Genomic DNA, 22,239 nt, shown 5'->3' on the forward strand with positions numbered 1-22,239 from the left:
GAAAAGTATCATAGGTTAACCAATATTTCCAACCATTAAAAAATATAAATCCTCAACCCAATAAAAGAGCTAGCCTAGATATGGCCCCTTTAATGTACATCTATTGGATTTGTATCTTCAAGCCAAAAATCATAATTCTCATCAAGTAAGGCCAGTTCACACCAAAAACTTGAAGAATCATTTATGTTTGTTGTAGCATAAAAATGCATAATATGTTAACATTAAATATTGAGTGGTAGAGGTCTGCTGAAATCCCTACCCTCAATATAAGCACAAGTAGCGATGCTTGCCTTAGTAAACACTACTCAAGAGAAGGTCCAGGAGTGTGTGCATGTCCAACAAGCAGAACGGCTGTCAGCTGAACGAGGGAGAGCTGGCAGAGCTTCAGTCGAGACGCAGAACAGCAGGAACTAGCATGTGCTTTAACACCCACAGAGAGCCTGCTGGGAAATAACAGCCCAAACACTGCTTGATGTAGAAATGATGTAGAACTGTCTTCCTCATTATTTGGACATCAAATGAGAGTGGTTTGTATCTCTTTGCCAGAATATCATCATAATATCAATTTTGTATTCAAAGCGACTAAGGTTTCAATTAATACAGAGTCAATTCCACTGGAGTGAGCTGGGGTTAAAGATCTTAAAGGGTTAGTTCACCCAAAAATGAAAATTAAGTCATTAATTACTCACCCCCATGCTGTACCAACCCCGTAAGACCTTCGTTCGTCTTCGGAACACAAATGAAGATATTTTTGATTAAATTTGAGAGCTGTATAACTACCACATTGGCTCCTGAGGGACTGCCTCTTGACGGCCCAGAAAGTCAATGAAGAAAATGTTTAAATATCCCAAGTGACTACCGTGGCTCAACTATATGTTTATCAAGCGACGCGAATACTTTTTGTGCGAAAAAAACAAACAAAAATAACGAGTTTATTCGACTATTTCTTTTCTTCCTTGTAGGCCAGAACGAGACTTCCTTATAGATTTCCACGACGCATGCGCGAGAATTGCGATCTGAAGTAGTGTAAGCTGTTGTACGCAGATCGCAAATCTCGCGCATGCGTCGTGGAAATCTATAAGGAAGTCTCGTTCTGGCCTACAAGGAAGAAAAGAAATAGTCGAATAAACTCGTTATTTTTTATTGTTTTTCCGCACAAAAAGTATTCGCGTCGCTTGATAAACTTATAGTTGAGCCACGGTAGTCACTTGGGATATTTAAACATTTTCTTCATTGACTTTCTGGGCCGTCAAGAGGCAGTCCCTTAGGAGCCAATGTGGTAGTTATACAGCTCTCAAATTTAATCAAAAATATCTTTATTTGTGTTCCGAAGACGAACGAAGGTCTTACGGGGTTGGTACAGCATGGGGGTGAGTAATTAATGACTTAATTTTCATTTTTGGGTGAACTAACCCTTTAAAGGTGCAGTTAGCAATTTCTGAGAAACGCTGTTGGATCGGACTGAGCACCAAAACACACTTTTAGCCAATCAGCAGTAAGCTGCATATACCCTCATAAGGGGGGAGGAGTTTGTGAATTTGGGGGCGGAGCTATAAGGGTGTGATCCTTTTTTAGCGTGTTTGTTTTGGTGATTTCAAATATCAACAGCGTTTCTGGAAAATTGGAATTGCTAATTTCAACCATCTTTGTATTATTATGCAAGTAATGTAAATCAATCAATGTTTACTCTTCCTCTGTATTCCCTGAAGCCAGATATCCTTTTTTATTTCAGCAAAGGCCTTTTGACAGCTCCATGGCTTTCGTAAAAACTACACAGCGCACTTCCACACTTCTGCATCCTTGCCCAATGACAATCGGATTGAGCACAATGCATTATGGGTGTCGAAGTGCAAGTTTACATTTGACTTAAACAGGCATTTAAGTCTGCGACTAGCTTATACCCCAACGTGTTTCTCATGTTTAGTGTTTTAAAATGTCCTGCTGTTTTTAGAGATTGAAATACTGCAGAAGGTGCTGTATATGGATCTCAAGTATTCAAAAGTTGCCTTTTGTTCACATATTTTTGTTTTTTTAAAGATCTAAATATTTGAGTTTTAAAAAAAACAGATAACACATTGGCAGGCCTGTGTTGCAGCTCTAGGGATGAGTGAAAATTGGGCAATATTAGGAGTCATCGTTATACTATGGAGTCACCAAATCATTCAGCCTGGACCAAATCTGATTAAGGACAACCTTTCCTCTTAAACTGGAATAGGGAAAAGAGCTTTAAGTTCAGCAACACTTCAGCAGATGCTTAGTTTTGTCTATACAGTAAAGTCCCTTACAGCATATTACTAGATCCTTGAAACGGAAAATATAGAATAAAAAGCAATTCAAAATATTAATAAAAAGGCTACTATAGTATAAGGTACCACTACAGTCCAGTGAGGAAATAAGTGTGTCCTGGAAACGGGAAGCCTCAGGTGTCTCTTCACTTGCTGTCTCCTCTGGGAAATGGGACTTTGGTTCAGATGTAGATGGCTCTTTTTCTTCTTCTCGCTAAACTTTCTGTGATTTCTTGAAAAGCGTAATATTGAACTTTGTGCATCCGCCACGGTCACGAATGTTAATTAACTCTCACACGCAAAGAAAATGACAGTGTACACACAACATGTTAATGAATCAAAAATCAAAACAATAAGTTTGAAATCAATAACTAAGTTGAGATCAAACCAATAAGTTTGAAAACAGCCGTTGCGTTGCATTTTACGGGTCAATCTATTAGAGTAACAAAACAACAATTCCTTCCGTTTTTATTTTAAGCAATCAGGAATCTGTTTTTTTTATCAGCCCTACAAAAAAATATGACCTATGCAAGAGTGTATTGTTTACTGCTTAGTGTTTAATACACTAAAGGAGACTGTGCTTTAGCAACTACCTCAGGGGGACGATTGCAATGTTCTGCTGTCAAAATAAATGAAAAGAAACCTAGCATTGTGAACTTTTACTTTCCTTGCTGTACTGAACCGTGACCCAAAACCGAAGTAGGCCTACGAACTGAACCGTGTCTTCTGTGTACTGTCACACCCTATAACTATCAATTATTCTACAGTAGCACTGCCCACAAGGAAAACATAACCTATTCCTGGACCTACATCTTCTGCTAGTTCACAAAACTTCGGTCGAACAAATGTACCATCAACAACCCCTAAAATCAAAAGGAAATGTCTGGAATTGGATGGGTAGGATGGACTTGAATCAATAATTTTCCAGGACGAGTAACATCTTTCTAAAATCACTGTCAGCAGAGGTTCAGAGCCTGAATCAAGGTCACAGTGCTGGTTTTACTTTTCAGACTAAATCAACAAAAACCAAAGGCATAAAATCTATTGAATAGGCCTACACCTTTTTACTTCTGCTTAAACTATTGGCATATCACGTAAACATGCTGATTATGGAGTTTTCCCCAAAATCTAACATGTTTAATGTACTCTGTCACAGGCCCAGTGTGCGTGTGTGTGTGTGTGTGTGTGTGTGTAGGGTCAGTTGTGTTGTTTCAGCATAACACCAGCATAGATGTTGCAGTCTTTTAGCATGTCAGCTAACTGACCCCAAATGTATATTCATTTAAAATATAAACTACAGGGACTGCTACACACTGAGCGTATGTGTGTGTGTGTGTGTGTGTGTGTGTGTTTGTTTATTAGCGTTGTGACTGTTGTTTGAGTCCCGTGAAAACACTGATGAATCAAAAAATGACACCCGAACAGCAGATTACCTGGACAGATGCTTCAGGATCTGCTTTTTAATGATTCCGGCCATCCCGTCAGACTGGCAAACGTTACCTCTCCAGCATCTTCAAAAATCTTCAGCTGACACACACACACACTCACACAGACACATACACACAAACACACACTCACACTCCGCTCACGACTGACACCGCTGCTGCTCCAGAGCAGACTCTGCCAATCAGAATCGCCGCAGCGACTGGGTGTCAAAATTAAAGTCCTCATTGAGAAGAGACTCAACCACTAGAGGGCCTCAGCAAACTAATGAGTGGGCCTCAAGATGAAAAAATAAAAATAAAATAAAATAAAGAAATAATTGCAATTCTTTAAATAAAGACTATCGTTAAAGTAATAACTAGAACTAAGTTTTTTTTTTTCTTTGAAGAAGATTTTAGACATGGAAAAGTCGTATAAATTAATTAAACAGCATGACACCTTGGATATGTTTGTGCATGTTTATGCATAATAACGTTACCTCTCCAGCATCTTCAGAAATCTTCTGCTGACACATTCTATGAGACAATATAATATATCACATTCTAAATGTAAATGATACAGCATGCTGCATTAAAACTGCCTTTAAACAAGTTCCTGTATATAAAAAAGTTAAAAAAGTGGCCTGTATATAAAATAATGACAAAATAAATGTTAAAGTTTAAAGTAGCCTACAGTAACTGCAATTATAATGAAAAAAGTCTATTAATAAAAATATGGTTCCATCATTACATGCCTACATATAGCAGTTCTATCAGATAATAACAGAAAAGCAAATAAATTCATCTCTTTTACAGCCTCTACCATGGTAATTATGGTACAATTTTTTATTATTCAGAATAGTTTTATGTAGTGTAAAATTACTTCACAAAATAAAACAGATAAGCGGCGGGTAAGAGCTTTTATTTTGAATTTTTTGAACATGTTTTGAGAGAAACAAAATATAGGTTTGATCCTGGCTTCACACTTCCTTATTGCCATAAACACGCCAATATTTCTAACACTCAGTTCTCGTTGTTTTCTTTTAGCTGATTGTGTATTGATGTACTGTTTAGAAATTGATAGAGGAGGTATGTATGTTACATTGTAACGTATTACGTGCCCTTTGTGTCCGAGAAAAGCACATTAGTAACTGTTAGAAAGGGAGATGATAACGTTAAATGTATTTCTTTTGAAATAAACTAATTGGTAAGAGCTCCTTAAAGTGGTTTCTGTGGGTGCTAAACAAATATATTCAATAACAATATATAAAGTCTGACAGTTGTCATCTTCTGGTCTTTAGATTTATACTGGTCTGTTACTGTAAACTAACTGTCAGGCTGATTCCAGTGGTTGACTATGATTATTATGTGTTATGGTGGGGTTGAGTTAGTTTTGTGTTACTTTATTGCCAGACTGACACTTTATAATTGCAAATGATGATGTTAGCATTAGGCACAATCCAAAATACATCATTAGAGAATAATTGCATTATTGCACAACACAACACCAGCATGTTTACGGGGAATCAGACCTGATATTAAGTTTGTTCAGACTGTGTTCCTCTGCTTTTCTTTGCAGGCGCCTGAAGAAACCACAATGCCTTATTTTGGCTCAGAGGAGACGGTGAGAGAGCTCAAGCGAGCTCTGGCCAATCCTCACGTCCAAGCAGATCGCCTCCGGTACAAAAACTACATCACCAAAGTCATCAGGTCCGTCAAGTGTTCATCTGCCTTTTCTGATGAAGAGAGGACTTTAAAAATCACCATGCAATGGAAAACCTGGAAATATCAGAATAACATCAAATAAAAATGTAGAGTTTTCCGGCCTGGAATACTTATGGAAAAGTATAAAAACTTAAAAAACATGTAGAGTATAAACTTTTGACTTGGTTCTGAATTAATCAGTTTAACTGATTTTCAAACCATTTTGAATGATTTATTAGCTATGGCACATCCATTATTTCTTATCCAGTAGTTATTATCCATCAATCACACGCGACTGGAAAAGTCAAAAAGTGTGGGCATGGGTTAAAAATATCGTGAAGTAATCTTGTATATTCTAAGCCTTCTGAAGAATATATTTATTATGTTTTAAGCGTGCACAGCAAGTGTGATGTTTCAGTGTGGACGAGAAACTTTTGGAAAAAGCTTGAAAATGCTAGTGTGGACTGAGTGAGAGCATTTTGAAATGAAAATACAATTTTTAAATGTACTGTAATTAATGTAGATATATCCCGAGACACAACTTGTTGAATTTTTGACAAAATAATCATGCAGAGATTTCTCAGGCTGTTGTTTGTGTCTTTGTAGGTACATGACACAGGGTCTGGATGTCTCTGCTTTATTTATGGACATGGTAAAAGCCAGTGCCACGGTTGATATTGTTCAGAAGAAGCTGGTATATCTGTACATGTGCACCTATGCCAGTGACAAGCCTGACCTGGCGCTACTCGCAATCAACACCCTCCGTAAGGATTGCGCTGATCCCAATCCGATGGTGCGAGGGTTGGCCCTAAGGAACATGTGCAACTTCAGGTTTGTATGTCTGGCATCATTTGTTTGTGTCTTTCTAAACCCAGAATATCATGCCATCACCTAGTAACCTCCTAACAACCACCCAGAACACCACAACAACAGCTAAGCAAGGCCACTGCAAAGATTCAGAACACTGCAACAATTAGCCTTGCAACACCCTAGCATCTATCCAGGATCACTTAGCAACACCCTAGCAACCACCCAAACACTGCATCAAAATCTTAGCAACACCCTAGCAACCATCCAAGGCTGGGTTTCCCAAAAGCATCGTAAGCTTAAGTTGATCGTAGAACAATTGCCACCAATGGTCTCTACGATCAACTTAAGCTTACAATGATTTTGGGAAACGCAGCCCAGGACACTTTAGCAATCATTTAGCAACATTCTGGTTTCTGTGGTTTTACTAAGTGATTGATAGGGTGTCATGTGTGGTTGACAGGAGGTTTCTTGTTGGGGTGTTGCTAAGATGTTTGGGTGGTTGCCAAGGTGTTGCTAAGTGACTACTTTGGTTAGAAGTTGCTGGTTTGGAAGAAGTTGTTGGATTTTTTGACTGCACTGAAACAGCATCATAGCAACACCATAGAAACCTCCCAGGACACCATGACAACGTCAAAACATCAACAAGAAATGTTGACAAGAACAACACAAGAGTTGGCCTTGCAACACTCTAAGAAGCAATGCCCTATCAACTACCCAGGACACCTTGGAGATCACTTAGATCACCCAGAACACTGCAACAACATCTTAGCAACACCATAACAAGAAACAACCTAGCAGCCATCCTGGACACTTTAACAATCACTTAGCAACACCCTAGCAACCACCCAAACACCACAACAACATCTTACCAACACACTACCAACAACACTAGATACCCTATCAACACCCTAGCAACCATCTGAACACTGAAACATCATCATAGCACTACCCTAAGGCCGTGTGTCCACCAAAGCGTTTTTCCACGCGCCTGTCGTATGTTTTCAATTGTTTTCAATGGGAGCACCGCGTTTTTTAAACTCCATGAGCGTACCGAGGCGCTGAGCATTTTTTTTCACACTGAAGCTCCGAGCGCCCGGCGTTTTTACTGGTCGCTGGGAGTTGAAAAATGTTCAACTTTGGATAAAATGCAGCGCTCATCACTGTCACTTTTTACCCAGCCGTCCAATCACAGTGGAGGAGGGGCGGGACTAATACCACACCGACCCCTGTCAACATTCAAACTGCTGCGGATATTCTGTATCATAGCAACAAAACGTCTCAACGGAAAAAACGCTGCGCTGCCAAAATGCTTTCAAGCGCCCAATGCACGGCGTCTTCAGCAGAGCGTCTAGCGTTTTCAGCTAGCTAAAAACGCTTTGGTGGACACACGGCCTAATAAGACACACAATAGAAACCTCCCAGGACACCATGACAACATCCAAGAGATGCTCCAGCAATGACACAGAACACCACAACAGTCGGCCTTACTACTCAGGACACCTTAGCATTCACCTAGCTAGCACCCTCCCAGAACACTGCAATAGCCTAGCACCACCCTAGCAACCACCCAGGACACCTGGGTCACAACCTTTTGACAACCTTTCAAAACACCACAACAACAGCTTAGCAACAACCTAACAACAATCTCTCTGAAAACCACCCATAACACTGGCATCATGGCTAGTTTTGCGTGAACTTTCTTTAGAAAATAGTCCCTAACAACATCCCAATGGCCTGTTAAAATCACAGTAAGACACAGCCTAAAGTGGAATATATCTTGAATATATCCTAACAGACTGTATCTGCATGATTAATTGGCTTGTTTTTCAGAATGCCGGGAATGCAGGAGTACATAGAGCAGCCCATTATTGCAGGTCTGCGAGACAAGGCCAGTTACGTAAGGAGAGTCGCTGTGCTTGGATGTGCCAAACTGCACAGTCTACAGCCCAACACAGACATAGGTAGAGCCAAGTGCTCCGTTTATCTGAATTTAAACAGTTGAGAAGAAATTTGATAAACATAATGTGATGATAACTGTTGCTATCTTATTCTGTTTTGGTTAATACATGTCCATTGATTCACATGTATACATGAGCTGAATGATTTGGGTCACACTGTTCCCTTAAAGGAATGTTTTAAGTGCAGTGTCTGTGACGAATAACAGCTTGTCACACATCCTTAACTGAACAGAACATTTCTTCAACATCACATACTTGTAGATAACCTGTTGGACAGGGATCCAGACTCAGACCTAATGGTCGAGTTTTGCAACTAAACTTTGTTAGAGGTACTCTCCATTTCCACTCCCTAATACATGGACAAATATTGGATGTCATAAAAAACAAAAACTTTTCTTCAAATTTTGACTGAATTACAAACAAACCAAGTAAAGAGTGCTCCTTTTATAATCACTGAAGCTGTCGGTCTGTTCAGTATGATACTAAAGTACAATGGTACATTTAATAAGAGTAGAATATTTCAATTTTGTGGGTATTGCACGTTTCTGTTGTTAATAAAAGTTCATTTTCATCTGCATCTCAACTCAAGCTCAGTGCTTAACTGTCAAAAGTGCATTTCCAAGAAATAAACTTGTAATATTATTAGTAAATGCTATTCCTAATGCAAAATGATAGTAATTTAATGATTAAATCATCATCAAAAACAGGCCAAAACTAGGAACAGTACAACCCTGTCTTTTGTAAATGTTCAATGTGTTCATAGCCTCAAGGGCTTTGAATAGCCTTTCTATAAGGCTCCAGTTTATGTCTGTACAGTAGAGCATCTGAATGAAGTCTCTTCATATATAAGTGTCTATATTTTTGTCTTTTAGATGGCAGTATAGTGAACGAGCTGTATGCTCTTCTGAGGGACCCGGACCCTGTGGTTGTGGTGAACTGTCTTCGTGCATTGGAGGAAATTCTCAAAGATGAGGGTGGAGTGGTTATTAACAAACCCATTGCTCATCACCTTATCAACAGGTGTGCCTTTTTTGCCATTACGTTTAGTGGATTGTTCATCCAAAGAATGTAATTTTGTCATCAAAACTTAGCCTCATGTTTCAAAAAGAGAAAAAACGTGTCATATTCTTAAAAATAAGCTCTATGTATTCATGGTAATTTCGTACAGTATGGTTCTGTAATGACATTTTTCCTTACACCTTAAATACAAAATATTTTTTACACTTATTAAGTTGGCTTGAGAAAGCCAACTTACTGAAATCCTATTTAAACTTATTAGTGGTGCTTGCTGAAAGCAAGGCAACACTATTACTATTGTGTTTTTTGAGTCGGCCCAAAAGTTTGGCACGCTACTCCTCCCGCAGTTTTTGTCACACACCCATGAATGAGGTCTCAAAACGTGCGGAATATTCGGGAATGGTGTGCTATGACTTTTCTAAGCAATCGGGGGTACGATGTTCGCCCGAAGGGCGAACAAATTTCCCAAAAATCCCATAGACTTAACATTGCGACAAACTTTGACGACTCATAGCTCCGAGCGAGAATTTCACAGAAGCCTGCGATTCACCACATTTGAAGAGGCTGACAGGCTCTGTAAGAACATACCTCACAATGGGGTAAAAGTTGCACCCCTGGGGGGCAGGAGCTGCCCAAATTTTCCCCATAGACCCCAATGTTATTTATTAGTGGTGCTTGCTGAAAGCAAGGCAACACTATTACTATTGTGTTTTTTAAGTCGGCCAAAAAGTTTGGCGCGCTACTCCTCCCGCAGTTTTTGTCACAGACCCATGAATGAGGTCTCAAAACGTGCAGATTATTCGGGAATGGTGTGCTATGACTTTTCTAAGCGATCGGGGGTACGATGCTTGCCCCAGGGGCGAACAAATTTCCAAAAAATCCCATAGACTTAACATTGAGACAAACTTTGACGATTCATAGCTCCGAGCGAGGATTTCACAGAAGCCTGCGATTTACCACATTTGAAGAGGCTGACAGGCTCTGTAAGGACATACCTCACAATGGGGTAAAAGTTGCACCCCTGGGGGGCAGGAGCTGCCCAAATTTTCCCCCATTGACCACAATGTTATTTAAAATTTCTAGTATAATATTTACTATTCCAGGAAAAAGTTTGGCGCACTCCTACGTCCACAGTTTTTGTCACAGACCCATGAATGAGGCATCAAATCGTGCGGCCTATTGAAGAGAAGTGTCCTATCACTTTTATCAGAGATCGGGGGTACGGTGTTCGACCCAGGGGCGAACAAATTTCCAAAAAATCCCATAGACTTAACATTGAGACAAACTTTGACGACTCATAGCTCCGAACAAGGATTTCGGACAGTCGTGTGATTTGCCACATTTGAAGAGGCTGGCAGGCTCTGTAAGAATATACCTCACAATGGGGTAAAAGTTGCACCCCTGGGGGGCAGGAGCTGCCCAAAGTTTCCCCATTGACTTACTATGGTGAAGGACGTCCCATCAAATGCATGTGTTTTTCCTACTATGGTAAATTGCATAGGGATTTTGTATTGAACATAGCTCTGGATCACAGTCTCATAGAGACAAGGGGGCGGGCTCATTTTACTCAGACGGCCAATCAGTCTCTCAGGATCATTGTGAAGCCATCAAGCCACGCCCTAGCAACCATTTAGAGCACCTTATCAACAACTCCCATAGACTTCCATTGAAAGAGATCGAAGGGATATCTCAGGATATAAGTGTCATAGAAACATGAGGGTGGTCTCGTTTGACTTGGGCCAGCAAACAGCCAATCCTGAATCACCTCAACACTTACTGGCAACGCCCTAGCAACCATTATCGAGCACCTTAGCAACCAAAATCCAAAGAGGGATATCTTCCATTCTGAATGTCATAGAGGCATGGGAGTTGGTTTATATAATTCATACTGACAAGCAGCCTTTGGAGTTTCATGATTGGCAGCTGCCAAGCCACTCCCTAGCAACCAAACAGAGTACCCTAGCAACCGTTTTTCAAGACCTATATCTCTGTATCAAAACATCGTATAGAGATGCGGGTTGGCTCTTTTTACTAATGCTAGCAAACAGGACTTGCTACATGTTACACATGCTAGCAGTGAATAGCTACATGCTAATATTGATTAGCTAAGTGTTAAATCATGCCAAGAAAATGCTACAAACTCCATAGTAACCATCTGTGACAACTACCAACCACCTAGAACACCATAGCAACCACCCAGAATACCCTAAGCAACCACCTAACAACATCATAGCAACCACCCAGAACACCCTAGCAACCACCTGGCAACACCATAGCAACCGCCCAGCAACCATCCTGAACACCTTAGCAACACCCTAGCAACCAACAGAACACCCAAGCAACCACCTAGCAACCGCCTAGCAACACCATAGCAACACCCTAGCAACCACCCAGAACACCCTAGCAACACCCTAGCAACCGCCTAGCAACCACCCAGAACACCTTAGCAACACCCTAGCAACCACCTAGCAACCACCCAGAACACCATAGCAACCGCCTAGCAACACCCTAGCAACGACCTAGCAACATCCTAGCAACCACCCAGAACACCCTAGCAACCACCCAGAACACCCTAGCAACCACCTACCAATACCCTAGCAACCATCTATAACACCCTAGCAACAACCCAGAACACCCTAGCGACCGCCTAGCAACACCCTGGCAACCATCTATAACACCCTAGCAACCACCTAGCAACACCCTGGCAACCATCTATAACACCCTAGCAACCACCTAGAACACCTTAGCAACCACCTAGCAACATCCTAGCAACCACCCAGAATACCCTAGCAACCACCCAGAACACCCTAGCAACCGGGTGGTGAGCCATATCTCAGCTGAATAAGCCATATCTCAGCACCTGAATATCGTACATACATGGTTGTTGGCTCGTATGCAATAATGTACCACACTCTAGCAACCGAGCGAGCTTTTTGCCACTGCAAGCACCACTTCACATTTTCTTCTGGAAATGTACATTCTAGTTATTCTTATTCTTATTCTTATTGTTCCGCCGTTTTTCTGTTCGCTACTCCTCCCGCAGCTTTTGTCAGAGACCCATGGGTGAGGCGTCAAATCGACCGGCTTATTTAGGAGAGGTGTGCTATGACTTTTATAAGCGATCGGGGGTACGATGGTCGCCCCAGGGGCGAAAAACGGCCCAAAAAATCCCATAGACTTAACATTACGACAAATTTTGGCGACTCATAGCTCTGAGCGAGAATTTCGCAGAAATGTGTAATTTACCACATTTGAAGAGGCTAACAGGTTCTTTAAGAAAATACCTCACAATGGGGTAAAAGTTGCACCCCTGGGGGGCAGGAGCTCCCCAAATTTTTCCCATTGAAAATTTTCTAGTATAGCATTTTACTATTCCAGGAAAAAGTTTGGAGCACTCCTACGTCCACAGTTTTTGTCACAGACCCATGAATGAGGCATCAAATCGTGCGGCCTATTGAGGAGAAGTGTCATATCACTTTTATCAGTGATCGGGGGTACGGTGTTCGACCCAGGGGCGAACAAATTTCCAAAAAATCCCATAGACTTAACATTGAGACAAACTTTGACGACTCGTAGCTCCAAACAAGGATATCGGACAAACGTGAGATTTGCCACATTTGAAGAGGCTGGCAGGCTCTTTAAGAACATACCACACAATGGGGTAAAAGTTGCACCCCTGGGGGGCAGGAGCTGCCCAAAGTTTCCCCATTGACTTACTATGGTGAAGGACGTCCCATCAAATGCATGTGTTTTTCCTACTATGGTAAATTGCATAGGGATTTTGTATTGAACATAGCTCTGGATCACAGTGTCATAGAGACAAGGGGGCGGGCTCATTTTACTCAGACGACCAATCAGTCTCTCAGGATCATTATGAAGCTATTAAGCCACGCCCTAGCAACCATTTAGAGCACATTAGCAACAACTCCCATAGACTTCCATTGAATTAGATCAAAGGGATATCTCAGGATATAAGTGTCATAGAAACATGAGGGTGGGCTCGTTTGACTTGGGCCAGCAAACAGCCAATCCTGAATCACCTCAACACTTACTGTCAACGCCCTAGCAACCATTGTAGAGCACCTTAGCAACCAAAATCCAAAGAGGGATATCTTCCATTCTGAATGTCATAGAGGCATGGGAGTTGGTTTATATCATTCATACTGACAAGCATCCTGTGGAGATTCATGTTTGGCAGCTGCCAAGCCACTCCCTAGCAACCAAACAGAGTACCCTAGCAACCATTTTGCACAACCTATATCTCTACATCAGAACATCGTATAGAGATGGGGGTTGGTTTATATCATTCATACTGACAAGCAGCCTTTGGAGTTTCATGATTGGCAGCTGCCAAGCCACTCCCTAGCAACCAAAAACAGTACCCTAGAAACCATTTTGTAAGACTTATATCTCTGCACCAAAACATCGTATAGAGATGGGGGTTGGTTTATACATTCACATTGACTTTTGAGCTTCATGATTGGCAGCTGCCAAGCCACTCCCTAGCAACCAAACAGAGTACCCTAGCAACCATTTTGTAAGACCTACATCTCTGCATCAAAACATCGTATAGAGATGGGGGTTGGCTCTTTTTACTCATGCTAGCAAACATGACTTGCTACATGCTACACATGCTAGCAGAGAATAGCTACATGCTAATATTGATTAGCTAAGTGCTAAATCATGCCAAGAAAATGCTACAAATTTCATAGTAACCATCTGTGACAACTACCAACCACCTATACCAGAACATCCAAGCAACCTCCTAGCAACACCCTAGCAACCACCCAGAACACCCTAGCAACCACCAAGAACACCCTAGCAACCACCCAGAATATCCTAGCAACTGCCTAACAACACCATAGCAACCACCCAGAACACCCTAGCAACCACCTAGCAACACCCTAGCAACCACACAGAACACCCTAGCAACCACCTAGCAACACCCTAGCAACCACCTAGCAACCACCCAGAACACCCTAGCAACCGGGTGGTGAGTTTTGCCACTGCAAGCACCACTTCACATTTTCCTCTGGAAATGTACATTCTAGTTATTATTCTTCTTCTTATTTTTCTTACCCAAAATTTTCTGACTGCTACTCCTCCTAGAGCTTTAACTCTACAAACTCCAAACTCGGGTCAGACCTTCAGACTGTTCTGACTCGAGTTGCTATATCTTTTTAGACTGATTCGACTTTCAGATTTCTTAAAAATTAATATTAAAAATCATAAAAATCCCATTGACTTTCATTGCAGCATGGTCAAATTGAGCCAAGACTACGGTGGCCCAATAGCGTACAACAAAAACTCAAATCTAAATTCCCTGAAGCCCTAGACTCAATTAAACTACCATTCTATATGTACTAATGATCTATCTATCTATCTATCTATCTATCTATCTATCTATCTATCTATCTATCTATCTATCTATCTATCTATCTATCTATCTATCTATCTATCTATCTATCTATCTATCTATCTATCTATCCTTCTACCTAATCTTTCTTTCTAACTAATCTATCCATCTTTCTTTCTAACAAATCTATCCATCTTTCTTTCTAACAAATCTATCCATCTTTCTTTCTAACTAATCTATCCATCTTTCTTTCTAACAAATCTATCCATCTTTCTTTCTAACTAACTAATCTATCCATCTTTCTTTCTAACTAATCTATCGTTCTTTCTTTCTACCTAACTAATCTATCCATCTTTCTTTCTAACTAATCTATCCATCTTTCTTTCTAACAAATCTATCCATCTTTCTTTCTAACTAATCTATCCATCTTTCTTTCTAACTAATCTATCCATCTTTCTTTCTAACTAATCTATCCATCTTTCTTTCTAACTAACTAATCTATCCATCTTTCTTTCTAACTAACTAATCTATCCATCTTTCTTTCTAACAAATCTATCCATCTTTCTTTCTAACAAATCTATCCATCTTTCTTTCTAACTAACTAATCTATCCATCTTTCTTTCTAACTAATCTATCGTTCTTTCTTTCTACCTAACTAATCTATCCATCTTTCTTTCTAACTAATCTATCCATCTTTCTTTCTAACAAATCTATCCATCTTTCTTTCTAACTAATCTATCCATCTTTCTTTCTAACAAATCTATCCATCTTTCTTTCTAACTAATCTATCCATCTTTCTTTCTAACTAATCTATCCATCTTTCTTTCTAACAAATCTATCCATCTTTCTTTCTAACAAATCTATCCATCTTTCTTTCTAACAAATCTATCCATCTTTCTTTCTACCTAATCTATCCATCTTTCTTTCTACCTAACTAATCTATCCATCTTTCTTTCTAACAAATCTATCCATCTTTCTTTCTAACAAATCTATACATCTTTATTTCTAACAAATCTATCCATCTTTCTTTCTACCTAATCTATCCATCTTTCTTTCTAACTAATCTATCCATCTTTCTTTCTAACAAATCTATCCATCTTTCTTTCCAACTAACTAATCTATCCATCTTTCTTTCCAACAAATCTATCCATCTTTCTTTCTAACAAATCTATACATCTTTATTTCTAACAAATCTATCCATCTTTCTTTCTAACAAATCTATCGTTCTTTCTTTCTACCTAACTAATCTATCCATCTTTCTTTCTAACTAATCTATCCATCTTTCTTTCTAACAAATCTATCCATCTTTCTTTCTAACTAATCTATCGTTCTTTCTTTCTACCTAACTAATCTATCCATCTTTCTTTCTAACTAATCTATCCATCTTTCTTTCTAACAAATCTATCCATCTTTCTTTCTAACTAATCTATCCATCTTTCTTTCTAACAAATCTATCCATCTTTCTTTCTAACTAATCTATCCATCTTTCTTTCTAACTAATCTATCCATCTTTCTTTCTAACAAATCTATCCATCTTTCTTTCTAACAAATCTATCCATCTTTCTTTCTAACAAATCTATCCATCTTTCTTTCTAACAAATCTATCCATCTTTCTTTCTACCTAATCTATCCATCTTTCTTTCTACCTAACTAATCTATCCATCTTTCTTTCTAACAAATCTATCCATCTTTCTTTCTAACAAATCTATACATCTTTATTTCTAACAAATCTATCCATCTTTCTTTCTACCTAATCTATCCATCTTTCTTTCTAACTAATCTATCCATCTTTCTTTCTAACAAATCTATCCATCTTTCTTTCCAACTAATCTATCCATCTTTCTTTCTAACAAATCTATCCATCTTTCTTTCTAACTAATCTATCCATCTTTCTTTCTACCTAATCTATCCATCTTTCTTTCTAACTAATCTATCCATATTTCTTTCTAACTAATCTATCGTTCTTTCTTTCTAACTAATCTATCCATCTTTCTTTCTAACAAATATATCCATCTTTCTTTCTAACTAATCTATCCATCTTTTTTTCTAACAAATCTATCCATCTTTCTTTCTAACTAATCTGTCCATCTTTCTTTCTAGCAAATCTATCCATCGTTCTTTCTAACAAATCTATCCATCTTTCTTTCTAACTAATCTTTCCATCTTTCTTTCTAACTAATCTATCCATCTTTCTTTCTACTTAACTAATCTATCCATCTTTCTTTCTAACTAACTAATCTATCTATCCATCTTTCTTTCTAACAAATCTATCCATTTTTCTTTCTATCAAATCTATCCATCTTTCTTTCTAACAAATCTATCGTTCTTTCTTTCTAACAAATCTATCCATCTTTCTTTCTAACAAATCTATCCATCTTTCTTTCTAACAAATATATCCATCTTTCTTTCCAACTAATCTATCCATCTTTCTTTCTAACAAATCTATCCATCTTTCTTTCTAACTAATATATGCATCTTTCTTTCTAACAATTCTTTCTTTCACTTTATTTCTTTCTTTCTTTCTTTCTTTCTTTCTTTCTTTCTTTCTTTCTTTCTTTCTAACAATTCTATCTTTCTTTCTTTCTTTCTTTCTTTCTAACAATTCCATCTTTCTTTCTTTCTTTCAAACAAATCTTTTTCTTTCTTTCTTTTTTTCTTTCTTTCTTTCTTTCTTTCTTTCTTTCTTGCTTTATGCTAATCATGTTAGCTTCTTGCTAAAAACATGCTAGCATGATGCTAGCTACATGCTAATCATGCTAGCTTCTTGCTAAAAACATGCTAGCATGATGCTAGCAACATGCCAATCATGCTAGCATGATGCTAGCTACATGCTAATCATGTTAGCTTCTTGCTAAAAACATGCTAGCATGATGCTAGCAACATGCTAATCATGTTATTATGATGCTAGCTACATGCTAATCATGTTAGCATGATGCTAGCAACATGCTAATTATGCTAGCATGATGCTAGCTACATGTTAATCATGCTAGCCTCTTGCTAAAAACATGCTAGCATGATGCTAGCTATATGCTAATCATGCGAACATGATGATAGCTACATGCTAATCATGCTAGCTTCTTGCTAGCAACATGCTAATCATGCTAGCATGATGCTAGCTACATGCTAATGATGCTAGCTTCTTGCTAAAAACATGCTAGCATGATGCTAGCAACATGCTAATCATGTTAGCATGATGCTAGCTACATGGTAATCATGCTAGCATGATGCTAGCTACATGCTAATCATGCTAGCTTCTTGCTAAAAACATGCTAGCATGATGCTAGCAACATGCTAATCATGCTAGCATGATGCTAGCTACATGCTAATGATGCTAGCTTCTTGCTAAAAACATGCTAGCATGATGCTAGCAACATGCTAATCATGCTAGCTTCTTGCTAGCAACATGCTAATCATGCTAGCATGATGCTAGCTACATGCTAATCATGCTAGCATGTTGCTAGCTACATGTTAATCATGCTAACTTCTTGCTAAAAACATGCTAGCATGATGCTAGCTGCATGCTAATCATGCTAGCATGATGCTAGCTACATGCTAATCATGTTAGCTTCTTGCTAAAAACATGCTAGCATGATGCTAACAACATGCTAATCATGCTAGCATGATACTAGCTACATGCTAATCATGCTAGCTTCTTGCTAGCAACATGTTAATCATGCTAGCATGATGCTAGCTACATGTTAATCATGCTAGCTTCTTGCTAAAAACATGCTAGCATGATGCTAGCTACATGCTAATCATGCTAGCTTCTTGCTAAAAACATGCTAGCATGATGCTAGCAACATGCTAATCATGTTATTATGATGCTAGCTACATGTTAATCATGCTAGCATGATGCTAGCTACATGCTAATTATGCTAGCATGATGCTAGCTACATGTTAATCATGTTAGCTTCTTGTCAATAACATCTATCTATCTATCTTTCTATCTATCTTTCTAACTAATCTATCTTTCTAACTAATCTATCCATCTTTCTTTCTTTCTTTATTTCTAATTCCATCTTTTTCCGACTTAATTCAAACTTCAAAATTCTTCAAACGCTCTGGTCCGGCTTTCTCAAGCCAACTTAAAGTTTGTGTCATCAAACTTTTTTTTCTAGTTCATAAATATGATTACATTTGTTATTTTAGTATTATTCATTTACTATTATATTATTTATATTTTCAGTTTACATTTTAACTTTAGTTTAAGTTTTTGTAATTTTGTTATGTGATTTTGCAATTTTATATACATATATTTATTTTTTATTTGATTTTATTCAGATTTCGGTTTTAGTTGCTTTTAGAACTTAAACTTATTTATTTCAGCTATTTGGCAACATTTATAATTTTAGTTCAAGCTTTTTATGTCACTATGGTAAATAATGCTAATCTTTTGAACTTTCTTCTGTTCCTCAAAAGAAGACAAAAATACTAAGCCAGCAGTTAAATATGGAGTTTATTTTTCACGTACTATTTATATTTTAGTTTATTTCATTTTTTCATCTTTTCAAAAAGAAAAACACAAATTTCTTAATGTTATCTCCAATTAACAGGTTCAAAATTACAGAAATGTTTACCTTAAATATAAAGTCATGCCTTTAATTAATTCTAAAAGATGTATCTAAATTCTACATATGTGGAAATTAATATATAATGTAATTACTGACCATGGTTTTTAATAGTTTTAGTTAACATTAACAACCACATTACAATTTACAACATGTGCTAAAGGGACCTCTATAGTATACTACTTTCCATTTTGTTGTGTTTATTTGTTATTTTCTTGCATTTTTGAAGGACAAAGGTTTTCATCATGAATCATGTCATTGATCCCTTTAGCAGATTTTCTAATGGCGGACTTTGTGTTTGTTTTGTGTTTTCTCATTCAGAATGAAGGACCTGGACAGTTGGGCTCAGAGTGAGGTCCTCACCTTCCTGCTACGCTACCGCCCTCGTAGCGATGAGGAGTTGTTCGACATCCTCAGCCTATTAGACACCTTCCTCCAAAGCGCCCACGCTCATGTTTCAGTTTCCACGCTCCGCCTCTTCCTTCATTTAGCCGCCGCCCACCCGGCTGTGCAGGCCGACGCCCTCCTGCACACAAGCGCCCCCCTGCTGGCCACGTGCGGTTCTGCATCACGCGAACTTCGTTTCGCTGGGCTCTGTCACGTTCAGCAGGTCATGCGGAGTCAGCCGGGCCTTTTCGGCACACATTACAAACGCTTCTTCTGTGGTTACTCTGAACCGAGTTACATTAAGTTTCGCAAGATGGAGATCCTGGTGGAGCTGGTGAACGATGAGAACGTGGCTTTGGTTTTGGAGGAGCTGAGAAGTTACTGCACTGATGTGTCTCCTGAGCTCGCCCAGGCAGCCATTACCGCTATAGGTAACACATCTCACAAATATACGTTACAACAGGGAAGAAAAGACTGATACAACTTCTGTTTCATGCTGACTTTAAAATTGTGCGCATTGTGTATAGTTTACAACCCTGCTTTGGGGGATTTCATTACTCTTTGTAATGCACTATATATATACATATAAAAAAGAAATGGATACAATTTATTTTTCTAGAAAAAAATCATTTAAAAAACAACAATGAGCAACAAAAATTTAGCCAAATTCCCCATATATTTGCATGATAGTTTTTCTTCATTTAATTGAGTGTGTCAGAATTATTATTCTAATTTTGTTGTATTTTAATTATTAGATACAGTTTTTAATAACACTGCGGTGGGTCAGGCCAAAGTCACCATTAAAGGGTATTCGTACAGAGTTTGATTAAACCTAGCTGCTTCATGCTAGGATATAATAATTTATCTATAAGATTTAATCATTATTACTCTTGGGATTACTCTATTTGAAACTATATTGTTTTCAAAAAAGTAAAGGGACACAATCTGTCATCTTTCAGTGGCTCATGCTGACTCTCACACACGATTTGTATTTTCCAGTCTTATGGAAGTCCAAGGAAATACACTAACCGTCTGTTTGTCCTTTTAAAAGTAATTGAATGCCCTGCTACATATATTAGATTAACCCTTTGACGCGTACGATCACATCGGTGTGATTTGAATGTGCTTTCATACTTTAAAGCTTAAAGTTAAAAGTTAGAAACTATTTGGTGTTTTCAACCACATCATTTTTATTTTAGGTTTCAGACATTTAAATACATACAAGTACAAGCAAAACAATACATTTGTAGTTTGCAAAATACACTGATGTCTATGGAAGCAGCAATAACAACCCTTTCAATTATTAATTGACAACGTGTTTTATTCATATCAGATACACATTGTGTAATTAAACAGTTTGCTTTTTTAATTGTAAAAAAAAAAATACTTTTTTTCTTTTCCAACTTCACCGGCCACTTACTATTTCTGGAGAAGTGGATGAATTGATGTGTTGTAAATCCGATAGATGCGATTATCTGAATGCGGTGCCCATCTCGCATTAAAAATCAGCTAACATGATGATCTTTATAAAGGTTTTAAATGACAAATCACATTCACACCTCGAGAAAGATGCAAAATAGCGGGAACACCCCCCACCAAACCCCCCACCAAACCAAACCTAAAGGATTATTAGGAACACCATACTAATACTGTGTTTGACCCCCTTTCGCTGTCAGAACTGCCTTAAAGGAGCAAAACGCAAGTATCTGAATTTTTGCAGAACTACGCCCCCTCTGGCGACAAGCAAAACTGTGTGTGTGCTCACACACACACACACACACACACACACACATACACGCACGTGCGACTTACTTTCACTTTGATTTGCGATAGATTGCGGCACGCTGGCTTGATGAATAGGCGCTCAGCTGCTCATCTGAGGTGATGCGCATTGTCATATATGATTAAAATAACATGACATAACCTTTAGCCTGCTTTCAACAACCAGATGCATTTACACTTGTCCAGTTTTGTCTGGAATACGGCCCAGACCACGTCCTCAAGTGATTTGAGCAATCGGATTCAAATCCGTCTCGAGTGCGTTTCGGAGGTCAACCTGGTCTTTTCACGATCGAAATAGCTATCCGATCACAGAAAACGCATGAAGTCACTAGGTGTAGGCTAAACAGCTCCTTTGAATCCATCTTCTACTTTTGTGGAAAGTTGACTAAAGTTGTGTCGCTCGAGTTGTCTTCTCTGATACGGAGATTGGCGGCGAATACACCTGCAAGACATAGTCACATAGCCAGGCGAGCGTGAACGCGCATGACGTCACGGCCAGTCTCAGATTTGAGCCCGAATCCCTCTTATTTATTTTACTGTACAGGATTATAGAGGCGATCTCAGTGATCAAAGAAGGGCTCATTCAGCCCATCAGGCGATTGTTTAAGCATGTATGGGTTAGAAAACGGCTATTTTTAACATGAAATGTTGCGGAATGCACCTTTAAATCTACGTGGCATTGATTCAACAAGGTGCTGAAAGCATTCTTTAGAAATGTTGGCCCATATTGATAGGATAGCATCTTGCACTTGATGGAGATTTGTGGGATGCACATCCAGGACACGAAGTTCCCGTTCCACCACATCCTAAAGATGCCCTATTGGGTTGAGATCTGGTGACTGTGGGCCATTTTAGTACAGTGAACTCATTGTCATGTTCAAGAAATCAATTTGAAATGATTTGAGCTTTGTGACATGGTGCATTATCCTGCTGGAAGTAGCCATAACAGGA

General features: G+C 38.8%; 2 protein-coding genes across 4 annotated transcripts in view; one reads left to right on the top strand and one right to left on the bottom strand.

Annotated features, from left to right (window-relative positions):
• bltp3a (bridge-like lipid transfer protein family member 3A) overlaps positions 1-3,889 on the bottom strand; it is a 49,834-nt gene extending 45,945 nt beyond the window's left edge. For all 3 annotated transcript variants that reach the window (XM_039663993.2, XM_039663992.2, XM_039663994.2), the window contains exon 1: positions 3,719-3,889. In XM_039663993.2, the coding sequence (XP_039519927.2) occupies positions 3,719-3,762 (44 nt within the window). In that variant the 5' untranslated portion in view covers positions 3,763-3,889. The remainder of the gene's footprint in view (positions 1-3,718) is intronic.
• A 782-nt stretch (positions 3,890-4,671) lies between these two features.
• The window catches only part of ap4b1 (adaptor related protein complex 4 subunit beta 1), a 31,652-nt gene continuing 14,084 nt past the window's right edge, over positions 4,672-22,239 (top strand). Inside the window, exons 1-6 of the mRNA XM_089124489.1 lie at positions 4,672-4,795; positions 5,286-5,416; positions 6,017-6,241; positions 8,051-8,181; positions 9,051-9,198; positions 19,441-19,937. Of these exons, the coding sequence (XP_088980615.1) occupies positions 5,304-5,416; positions 6,017-6,241; positions 8,051-8,181; positions 9,051-9,198; positions 19,441-19,937 (1,114 nt within the window). The 5' untranslated portion in view covers positions 4,672-4,795; positions 5,286-5,303. The remainder of the gene's footprint in view (positions 4,796-5,285; positions 5,417-6,016; positions 6,242-8,050; positions 8,182-9,050; positions 9,199-19,440; positions 19,938-22,239) is intronic.

The sequence above is a fragment of the Pimephales promelas genome, chromosome 20 (assembly GCF_988280905.1).
Source record: "Pimephales promelas chromosome 20, fPimPro1.hap1.1, whole genome shotgun sequence".
NCBI lineage: Eukaryota > Metazoa > Chordata > Actinopteri > Cypriniformes > Leuciscidae > Pimephales > Pimephales promelas.